The sequence below is a fragment of the Eubalaena glacialis genome, chromosome 9 (assembly GCF_028564815.1).
Source record: "Eubalaena glacialis isolate mEubGla1 chromosome 9, mEubGla1.1.hap2.+ XY, whole genome shotgun sequence".
Classification (NCBI taxonomy): domain Eukaryota; kingdom Metazoa; phylum Chordata; class Mammalia; order Artiodactyla; family Balaenidae; genus Eubalaena; species Eubalaena glacialis.
The window spans coordinates 38346306-38358327 of NC_083724.1; the positions used below are offsets into that span (position 1 = coordinate 38346306).

A 12022-nucleotide genomic window follows, 5' to 3' on the forward strand; every position below is an offset into this window, starting at 1 on the left:
ATCAAGCTAATTCACATTCCTCATCACCTCATAATTAGCATTTTCTGTGTGTGTGTGTGTGTGTGTGTGTGTGTGTGTTGAGAACACTTAAGACCTACCCTCTTAGCAAATTTCAAGTATACAATACTTGTTAACCATAGACACATTGTTGTACATTAGCTCTCCAGAAATAATTCATTTTGCATAACGTAAACTTTGTACCCCCTTGACCAATCTCTTCCCATACTGATTTTTAATTAATTTAATGAACTTAGTGAATTTAACTAATTTAATCAATGAATCAAATGAAATTAATGATTTTTTGAAAGAATACTTTTAAATCACAGCAAGTATGGGGAGAAGAACATAATAGTTAAAGGCTGGCCTTACCTGGTGAACCCTGGAATTTGGCTCTTTTAACTGCAAGAGAGAAAAAGAGGACACCGTGAAGAATTCTTGCAAATTAATTTATTTAACCAGCATTTATTGAGTAACTACTATGTGCCAAGACTAGAGTTAGGACTAGATTTTTAAGTCTAAGTCATTAGAGAAAAGAAGCTCGGACTTCTGATCAAAGCTTGAATGCAGAGAGTTAGAAGGGCCCTTAAAAGTCATCCAATCTAATCTCATACTCCATGCAGAAATCTCTTACAGCTTCCTGACAAAGAGGTAGAGGGAACTAAATTACTCCTACGGCACCCAATTTCATGTCAGATAACTTTCTAAGGTTTAAATTATTTATGTTCCTTCTTTAAAACCCATCATAGGAACTCCCTCATTCCACTCGTGCCAAAAGAAGACCTTAACAGGCCAGATCTGGACAACAGGTTTTAAACAAGAGTGAGAAGTAACTTCTTTCTGGGAATAAGCAGATATCAAGAAGAGTTCCTGTCCAAATAAAAGGTATCCAAACTGGAAGAGAACAGGCAAAACTGTCATTATATGCAGATGACATGATACTAAATATATACTGAAAACCCTAAAGACTCCACACAAAAACTACTAGAACTGATAAATGAATTCAGCAGGGTAGCAGGATACAAGATTAACATACAGAAATTGGTTGCATTTCTTTACACTAACAATGAAATATCAGAAAGGGAAAGTAAAAAAACAACCCCTTTTAAAATCACATCAAAAAATACTTAAGAATAAACCTCACCAAGGAGGTGAAAGACTTATACACCAAGAACTATGAAACACTGATAAAGGAAATTGAAGAAGATTTAAAGAAACGGAAAGATATCCCATGCTTTTGGATTGGAAGAATTAATATTGTTAAAATGGCCATACTACCCAAAACAATCTACAGATTTAATGCAATCCCTATCAAATTACCCATGACCTTTTTCACAGAACTAGAACAAATAATCCTAAAATTTATATGGAATCACAGAAGACCCAGAAATGCCAAAGCAATACTGAGGAAAAAGAACAAAGCAGGAGGCATAACCCTCCCAGACTTCAGACAATATTACAAAGCTACAGTAATTAAAATGGCGAAAGAAACCATAAATAAAATGAAAAGACAACCTGCAGACTGGGAGAAAATATTTGCAAATAATATGACCGACAAGGGTTTAATTTCCAAAATATACAAACAGCTCATACAACTCAGTTACAAAAAAACAAACAACACAATCAAAATATGGGCAGAGACCTAAAGAGACATGTCTCCAAAGAAGACATACAGATAGCCAATAGCCACATGAAAAGATGCTGAACATCGCTAGTTATTAGAGAAATGCAAATCAAAACTACAATGAGGTATCACCTCACACCAGTCAGATGGCCATCATTAAAAAGTCTACAAATAACAAATGCTGGAGAGGGTGTGGAGAAAAGGAAACCCTCCTACACTGTTGATGGGAATGTAATGGTGCAGCCACTATGGAAAACAGTATGGAAGCTCCTCAAAAAACTAAAAATAGAATTGCCATATGATCCAGCAATCCCACTCCTGGGCATATATCCAGACAAAACTATAATTCAAAAAGATAACATGTACTCATATGTTCATAGCAGCACTATTCACAATAGCCAAGACATAGAAGCAACCTAAATGTCCATCGACAGATGAACAGATAAAGAAGATGTGGTATATGTATACAACTAATATACACAACTCAGACATAAGAAAATGAAATAATGCCATTTGCAGCAACATGGATGGACCTAGAGATTATCATACTAAGTGAAGTCAGAAAGAGAAAGACAAATACCATATGATATCACTTATATATAGAATCCAAGATATGACACTAATGAACTTATCTATGAAACAGAAACAGACTTACAGACATAGAGAACAGACTTGTGGTTGCCAAGGGGGGAGGTGGTGTGGGGGATAAATTGGGAGTTTGCAATTAACAGAAGCAAACTATTATATAGAGAACGGATAAACAACAAGGTCCTACTATATAGCACAGGAAACTATGTTCAATATCTTGTGATAAACCATAATGGAAAAGAATATGAAAAGAATGTATATGTACGTATAACTGAATCACTTTGCTGTACAGCAGAAATTAACACAACATTGTAAATCAACTATACTTCAATAAAATAAATTTTAAAAAAAAAAAGAGAGAGAGAGAGAGAGAATTCCAATCCAAATGATCGCAAAGAGCTTGGTTTCCAAAACATCAGTGAAGAACTGCAGAATCCTACATGCCAGCTCTTAGGAAAGCTCAAAGACCACACAGGCAGGAAAACTGCTAAATTCCAGAAAGCACCAACTATCTTTCTGTCAATGAAGATTAAGCCTAAGTGCCACAGGGGGAAAAAAAGATAAAAGGAAATCCCAAGACACAAGGCTTGAAAAGGATACTCAGAGTACAGATCTGCCATTATCCTTGTCCTGCATTACAACTGAAAGCTTCACCTTAGCTGACATCCAAGCCCTGGTTTTTCCAAGAGATGGGTAATCCAACACCTTTTACAAGGCTTTCTCCATTTTCTTAGTGCTAAAATCTCCTCTCTTTTTTTTTGGCTGCACTGGGTTTTCATTGCTGTGCGCGGGCATACTCTAGTTGCAGTGAGTGAGGGCTACTCTTCGTTGCGGTGCATGGGCTTCTCATTGCAGTGGCTTCTCTTGCTGCGGAGCACGGGTTCCAGGCGTGCGGGCTTCAATAGTTGCAGCACGCGAGCTCAGTAGATGCAGCACGCAGCCCTAGGGCGTGTGGTCTTCAGTAGTCGTGGCACATGGGCTCAGTAGTTGTGGCTTGTGGGCTCTAGAGCACAGGCTCAGTAGTTGTGGCACAAGGGCTTAGTTGCTCCACGGCATGTGGGATCTTCCCAAACCAGGGCTTGAACCCTTGTCCCCTGCATTGGTAGGCGGATTCTTAACCACTGCACCACCAGGAAAGTCTAAAATCTCTTTTCATTGAATCAAAGTATGTCTCCCACTGGACTGCCCCTTTTAGTCTTATGTCAATTTCTCTTCCCAAATATTCTTCAATTTCATCTAATTCAAGACTTACTGTAAAAGCTACAGTAATAAAGACAGTGTGGCAGTGGCATAAAAATAAACACAGACCAATGGAATAAAATAGAAGTGTATATATATAAATATAGCATAAAATATACTATGTAATTATATAAATTATAATAAAATAATATATATGATCCTTACCTCGTGCCATATGCAAAATTTAACTTGAAATGAATCATTAATAGAACTAAATGTAAGAGCTAAAACTATAAAACATCTAGAAGAAAACATAGGAGAAAATCTTACCGGCCTTGGGCGATTAGGCAAAGATTTCTTAAATTGGATACAAAAAGCATGAAGTTTAAAAGAAAAAAATTGATAAACTAGACTTCTTCAGAAGTTAAAACATGTATTCCTCAAAAGACCCTGTTAAAAAGTTATAGACCAAGAGGAAATATTTGCAAAATGTATCTGATAAGACTGATAAAGGACCACAAAAAAAATCTCAAAACTCAATATTAAGAAAGCAAAGAACCCACATTTTTAAAATTGGACAGAAGATTTGAACAGACACTTCACCAAAAAAAGATACACAGGTGGCAAATAAGCACATGAAAAGAAGCTCAATATCATTATTCATCAAGGAAATGTTAATTAAAAACATAATGAGATAGCACTATACACCCACTAGATGATCTAAAATTTACAAATCTGACAAAACCATGTGTTAATGAGGATGTGGACCAACTAGAACTCTCATATATTGCTGATGAGAGTACAAAATGAAACAATCATTTTGGGAAACAGCTTAGAAGTTTCTTACAAAGTTAAACATATTTATCATATATTCCAGCAATTAGTCTTCTAAGTATTTACCCCAGAGGAATGAAAATTTATGTCCACACAAATACTTGTACATGAATGTTCATAAGAACATTATTCATAATAGCCAAAAACCTAGAAAGAACCCAAATGTCCTGATAAACAAATTGTGGCATATCTATACAATAGTATACTACTCAGCAATACAAATGAAAGAGTTACTGATACACACAACAAAAAAATGAATCTGAGAAGCAAATTTTGCTAAGTGAAAGAAGCTAGACACAAGACTACATGCTGTATGACTCCATTTATATAACATGCTAGAAAAAGCAAAACCATAATAGAAAGTACAGCAGTACAAAGAAACACAAGGAAACATTTTGGGGTGATGGAACTGTCTGTATCTCAACTATGGTCGTGTTTACATGACTATATTTATTGGTCAAAGATGAAAACTCCTAGCAGCAATCCCACACTTAGGAATTTACTCTATAGATAGATTCCACAGGTACAGAAAGAAGTTTATACCAGTTAATAAGTTGAAGCAATGTTTATAATAGCAAAAGATTAGGGGATTGATTAAATGTTAAATTATCTAAATGCAACAAGCAAAGCTTTAGAATTTTCAGAAGAAAATACAAGGGAATGAATATCTCTGTATGATGGGTGAATGGATGGATGGATAGATATACAAGTTATAGAATAAAAATCATGAAAGGAAAAACTGCATACCAACTTTGAGAGTGATTATATCTTGGGAGAGAAGGGATTGAGACTGTAAAGGATGCTTCAACTTTATCCATAATATACTATTTTTTTAACCTTAACTAATATGAAAAACATTAACATGTTAAATCTAGGTGGTGAGTACATGAGTATGTAATATATTATTCTCTATATTTTTTTCTTTTAAAAAATTTTTATTCTTGCATATGACATGGTCCTCTATGTTGAGCAGATGATATGCTCATTTATGTAGAAAATCTGAGAGAATCAACCAAAAAGCTTCTGGAACTAAATAAGCAATCATGGCACGGTTGCAAAATACAAGGTTACTGTACAAAAGTCAATCACTTTCCTATATACCAACAATGAACAAGTGGAATTTGAAGTTCAAAACACATTACCATTTATATAAATCTAACAAATAGGTATAAATCTAACAAAATATGTTTAAGATCTCTATGAAGAAAACTACAAAACTGATGAAAGCTATCAAAGAAGAATGAAATAGATATTCCATGTTCATGGATAGGAAGACTCAATATTGTCAAGATGTCAGTTCTTCTCAACTTGATCTTTAAGTTCAATGCAATCCTAATCAACATCCTAGCAAGTTACTTTGTGGATACAGACAAACTGATTCTAAAGTTTATATGGAGAGGATAAAGACCCAGAACAGCCAACTCAATACTGAAGTAAAAGAACAAAGTTGGAGGACTGACACTAACCAACTTTAAGACTTACTGTAGGGCTTCCCTGGTGGCGCAGTGGTTGAGAATCTGCCTGCTAATGCAGGGGACATGGGTTCGAGCCCTGGTCTGGGAAGATCCCACATGCCGCAGAGCAGCTGGGCCCGTGAGCCACAATTACTGAGCCTGCGCGTCTGGAGCCTGTGCTCCGCAACAAGAGAGGCCACAATAGTGAGAGGCCCGTGCACCGCGATGAAGAGTGGCCTCCGCTTGCCACAACTAGAGAAAGCCCTCGCACAGAAACGAAGACCCAACACAGCCATAAATAAATTAATTAATTAAAAAAAAAAAAAGTGGGACTCCTGATATTCATCCCACTTTAAAAAAAAAAAAAAAAAAGACTTACTGTAAAGTTAATAGTAATCAAGACAGTATAGTATTAGGAACAGAACAGACAAACAGATCAATGGAACAGAATAGAGAGCTAGAAATAGACCCATGTAAATGTAGTCAACTGATCTTTGACAAAGAAGCAAAGGCAATACAATGGTAGTAGCAATGACAGTCTTTTCAATAAATGGGGCTAGGAGAAATGGACATTTACACGTAAAAAAAATGAATCTAGACAAAGACCTTCACAAAAATTAACTCCAAATGGATCATAGACCTAAATGTAAAACATAAAACTATAAAACTCCTAGAAAATAACATAGGAGAAAACAGATGACCTAGGGCATGTGATGGTTTTTTAGATACAAGAGGAATAATTCATGAAAGAAATAAGTGATAAGCTGGACTTCATTAAAATTAAAAACTTCTGCTCTGTGAAAGACAATGTCAAGAGAATGAGGAAACAAGCCACATACTGGAAGAAATATTTGCAAAAGACACATCTGATAAAGGACTGTTATCCAAAATATACACAGAACTCTTAAAACCCAACAGTAAGACAACACACAGCCTGATTTTAAAATGGGCAAAAGACTTTAACAGACACCTTACCAAAGAAGATAAAATGATGGCAAGTAACCATATGAAAAGATGTTCAACATCATGTCATTAGGGAATTATAGATTAAAACAACTATGTATAAAATGGTGTTAAACAAGAAGGAAAAACTGCATTAAATGGGTGAGGTGGCTATTTGTCCTTTGGGCTCCCTAGTACCAAAATACTCTTCCTCTTCTGAAGAAATCCCAAGAGAGGGGAAGCAGAACCCTACGACTCACTGCAAAAGCCAAAGGCAGAAGACCTAGGTGTAGCAATCACATGCTCCCAACCTGAATCTTGAGGGACTGAAACGAAGTTGCAGAGCTGGTTAGAGAAAGTTGCAGAGAAGTTGGGATTCCAGTAGAAGAGCATGAATGTCCAAGGCAGTGGAGTTCTAAAGAACAACAGTTTACATCCAGTAATGTGAGAACACCAAAAATGGACCATTCCTGTTCTTGGATATTGGGGTTTTATGTCAATTTTCCTTTTTATCTCCATTTTACAGGTAAGAAGAAACTTGAGTTCAGAGAGGTTCTGTGGCTGGGTCACATTAAGAATCAACTGGGAACATCACATGGATTAAATAATGGCACTAGATAAAGGTCATCTGACTCTAAGTCTAGTTCTTTCCATTTCACCAGAATGCCACCATGGAGGCAGCTGGAGGAGGAGAAGAAAAAGAAAAAAACATAGTCACTACCCTAAGGAAGGTGAGAGAGACAGCAAAAACAATGCAAGCACACGGAGGAAAAGAGCTAATCATATAATTCACTGCCAACTTAGAAACCAAAATGTAATGTTAAGATAAAATGTGCCAAAGAGAAAGGACAGATGAGTAAGGTTGGGATTAATAACCAAAGCTGTTATCAAATAGATAGAAGTAGAACTGGGATTAAGGAAATGGATAAAACATAGATAGGCAAAGAGAAGAAGGAACAACATGAGAAAAAGGCACAGAACAGTATTTCAGTCCAATGAGAGGCAAAACCCATTAGCCCCACAAAATCTCTAAGAGTTTGAGTGCCAGGTCCTGGGAGCTAGTCAGGCAAAAGGCTAAAACAAGGGAATTGTGGTATCCTAAATCCAGAACTTTTCCTATTTAATTTCTTTAAGAATAAATCTTTCTAAATCTCCTGCTTTGGAAAGACAGCATAAGGGAGGACAGAGGATACCAGAAGAGTCCAGAAATGAAGTAGATACATTTTGTTCCTTTTCAGTTTTTCCCAGGCATAGCCCATCTTTTTTATCATCACCTACTCCTCAACGAAACTGCACCAATATGCCTTCCCTCCCATCACTGTGTTACAATAAAGTCTTAACCTTTAAAATTACAGACTCCTTTGATAATTTAACAAAAGCTACACACCTGCTCTCCAGAAAAATGCAGGTACATCCACAAAACACTGTGTATATCAAGAGGAAATCCACGCAGGTTAAGATCATCTGCTAATAAAAATGCTTTTATTACCAATGTTGTTCTCATTAAATTTGTTTTATTAGTTATTTTTCTATTTTATATCTACAAAAGTCTGCTTTTACTGATTTGTCTTAGGTTTATTTGCTCTATTTAAATGGACTAATTACATGGTGTTTGGCTCAGTAAGTATCTCTTTGGAATTGGATGGAATCATTGCTAATTCAGGGTCTTCTCTAGCCCTTGAATAATAAACATAGGCCCTTGAGAGAAATCATAGTTAGAGGAAAATGTTTTTCTAAGTATTTGTCATTATGAAGATACACCATCTAAAAACTGAGTGCTTTCCAATATTTCAATGATAACTTTTAAAAAGCTACATTAAGCCCATGGGAGTGGAGCAAAAGCTGCAGCTGCTAATGACTAGGAACAAGGAGGTCTTGATTCTAGACTTGGCTCTGACACTTCATTACGTGGGCCCTTAGACAAAAAGCATAACTATCTTAGGCCTCAAGGTTTTCAGATAGAAATTAAAATTCTGTCTGTTCTGGAAAATGAAGATTTTTGTCAATCCAGTTTCTGTAAAATGAGGGGAAGAAGAGGTAAAAGAAATGATGTGAAAGGACACTGAAACATAAAATATTCCAGTTACCATTTTAAAATTAACTATTTTCATAAATTACAATGTTTTGATGATCATATTACATGCACCAGATTTCAGTAAAATTCCAGCACAATTCACTTTTAAAGAAACATCAAATTGTGCTTGGTGTTACTTGCAAAATAAAATCCTCAGAATCCTGGTGGCCTAGTTTTACTAATTTATTCTGAATTTGGATATTAATACCTAGAGAGTAACAAAGACTGCTTCAGCTGTCACTACTTTAACCTTAGAATACTGTACTAAATTTGACATCCATTTTATTTTTCTTTACTTGTCATAACGTGTGCACATTTAAATATCAAGTACTCTGTAACTATAATGTTATTTTTAAAATCTTGATACCAGGTAAGGCAAGAGACGCCTGCCTAGTTCATCAGTGCCTTGACTACTCTTTTTTCTGCATCAGTTGAAATAATAAGGTTTTTTTCTCTTTGATTTTTTAATGTGGCTATTACATACATGGGTTTTCAGATGATAACCAAATCTTTTTAAGTTTTAGAATCAGATTGGCAAGTTCCCAAAAATTAATGTTGCGACTCTGATCAGAACTACATTTAAATCTACAAATGAAGAGACTGTATGTTTTTAAAATATTTAGGTTTCCTATACTTGAAAATAGCATGTCTCCCCATTTATTTACTCCTTTAATATCTTGTTTTATAATTTTCCACAAAATGGTCCCATACATCTTTTGTTAGATTTCTCTATGGCACTCTTTTTTGCTATTATAAGTGGTATTTTTATTCCATAGAAATGCAGCTGACTTTTGAAAATTGATCTTGTATCTAATAATTCTGCTAAATTCAATTCTATTATTTATGCCTTGATTCTCCAGTCCCCTATGTAGAAAATCATATTATCTAAAATTATATTTTTTTCTCTCTTTTTAAACCTAAAATATTTTGTTTGTCTGATATTATTGCATGGGCTAGGCCTACCAATAAACTTTTGAATGTAAATAATGATAGCTGGCATCCTTGATTTTTTTCTGATTTTAAAGGGAATATTTTTAAGGTTTCAGTATTGAATATGATATTTGCTATAGGTTTTTCAACTTTTTATTTTGAAATAATTATAGATTTGCAACAGACAGTTACAAAAATAATACAGAGAGGTCCCATGTAACCTTCACCCAGTTCCCCCTAGTAGTTAAATCTTACATAACAAAACCAGGAAAGTGACATTGGTACAATGTGTATGGTTCTATGCCATTTATCACACGTGTAGATCCATGTAAGAACCACTGCAATCAAGATATATAACTACTCCATCACCACAAAGATCTTTGTGCTACCCCTTTAGAGTTATACCTACCGCCTCCCCTCAATATCCCTAATCCCCGGTAACCACTAATTTGTCCTTCATCTCAATAATTTTGTCATTTTGAGAATGTTATATAAACAGATTCATACAAAATGTGATCTCTTGAGATTGTTTTTTTCCCACTCAGCATAAGGCCCTTGAGATGCATCCAAGTTGCATGTATCAATCATATAATTGGGTTATGCTTTTATATCTGCTCTACCAAACTCTGTCTTTTAATTGGTATGTAGCCTATTTATATTGTATGTAATTTTTTAAATGTTAGGGCTTAAGTCTGCTATTTTGTGGGGGGTTTTGTTCTCAGTTGTTTGTTTTTTTTTTTCTGTTTTCTTTTTCCTGCCTTCCTGTAGGTTACTTGAACATTTTTCAAGAACTGTATTTTACTAATCATCAGGGAAAGGCAAATCAAAACCACAATAAGATATCACCTCACACCTGTTAGAATGGCTATTGTCAAAACAACAATAAATCACAAGTGTGGGTGAGGATGTGGCGAAAAGGGAACATTCGTGCACTACTGATGGGAATGTAAATTGGTGCAGCCACTGTGGAAAACAGTATGGAGGTTCCTCAAAAACTTAAAAATAGAACTACCATATGATCCAGCAATTCCACTTCTGGGTATTTATCCAAGGAAAACAAAAACACTAATTTGACAAGATATATGCACCACTATATTTATCACAGCACTATTTACAGTAGCAAACATATGGAAACAACCTAAGTGTCTATCAATGGATGAATAAAGAAGATGTGGTGTGTGTATACACACACACACACACAATGGAATACTACTCAGTCATAAGAATAATAAAATCTTGCCATTTGCGACATGGATGGACCTTGAAGATGTTATGCTAAGTGAAATAAGTCAGAGAAAGACAAATACATATGATTTCACTTATATGTGGAACATAAAAAGCAAAAGAAATGAACAAACAAAACAAAACCGCAGATACAGGCAACAGAATGGCGGTTGGGGAGGCATAAAATGTATGAAGGGGGTCAAGAGGTACAAACTTCCCATCATAAAATAAATAAGTTATAAGATGTGATGTACAGCATGATTACTATAGTCAATAACATTGTAGTATATATTTGAAAGTTGCCAAAAGAGTAAATCTTAAAAGGTCTCATCACAAGAAAAAAATATTTTTTACAACTTTGGATGGTGATGGATGGTAACTACACTTACTGTGGTGATCATATTGCAGTGTATACAAATATCATGTTGTACACCTGAAACTAATATGTTATATGTCAATTATACCTCAATTTTTTAAAAAAGAACTGCAAATAGATTTACCTACAGTATTTTTAGTGTATCACTTTGTATAGATTTTTAATGGTTACTCTAGGTATTACACTTTACATATATAACTTATCACAGTCTATAGAGGTCAGCATTTTACCAGTTCAAGGAAGTACAGAAGCCATCTCTCTTTAAGTCCCTTTTACTCTTCCTCCATTTATAATATAACCAACTTAAGTATTTCCTCTACAAAGATGAGAGCCACTAGGACAGTACTTCAATTGTCAAACATAATTTAGAAGCTCAAGGAAAGGAAAGTCTACTGTATTTACCCATATTTTTTCTCTTTCCCTTATTCTTTCTTTCTGATGTTCCACGATTTCTTCTTCTATCATTTCCTTTCTGTTCCAAGAACTTCCTTAAGTCCTTCTTTTAAAAAATTTTGTTATGTTTATTTTACATAAATAAATAAATAGAAGACTTAAGTAGCAAGTATTTATTGAGCAGTCATCTCTGACAGGCCTGAGCCTCGGGGTCAGTGATATCACTGCCCTCTGCAGGTTGTCCTCAGACTAAAGGAGATGATACCTGGGAAGCCCTCCCTACAGCCTGGCATATTCACCAGGCTCAGCAAGAAAATGTGAGCACTTCCACGGTGGCTGTCATCATCATCTTTGAAGTCAGCCTTTTTGATGGCTGCAGGGATGTTCATTACCTGATCTATTAGTAA

General features: G+C 35.2%; 1 protein-coding gene across 1 annotated transcript in view; it reads right to left on the bottom strand.

The window, feature by feature from the left end:
- UNC13B (unc-13 homolog B) overlaps positions 1 to 12022 on the bottom strand; it is a 234059-nt gene that overhangs the window by 174047 nt on the left and 47990 nt on the right. Inside the window, exon 2 of the mRNA XM_061200300.1 lies at positions 370 to 399. Coding sequence (XP_061056283.1) covers positions 370 to 399 — 30 coding nt within the window. The remainder of the gene's footprint in view (positions 1 to 369; positions 400 to 12022) is intronic.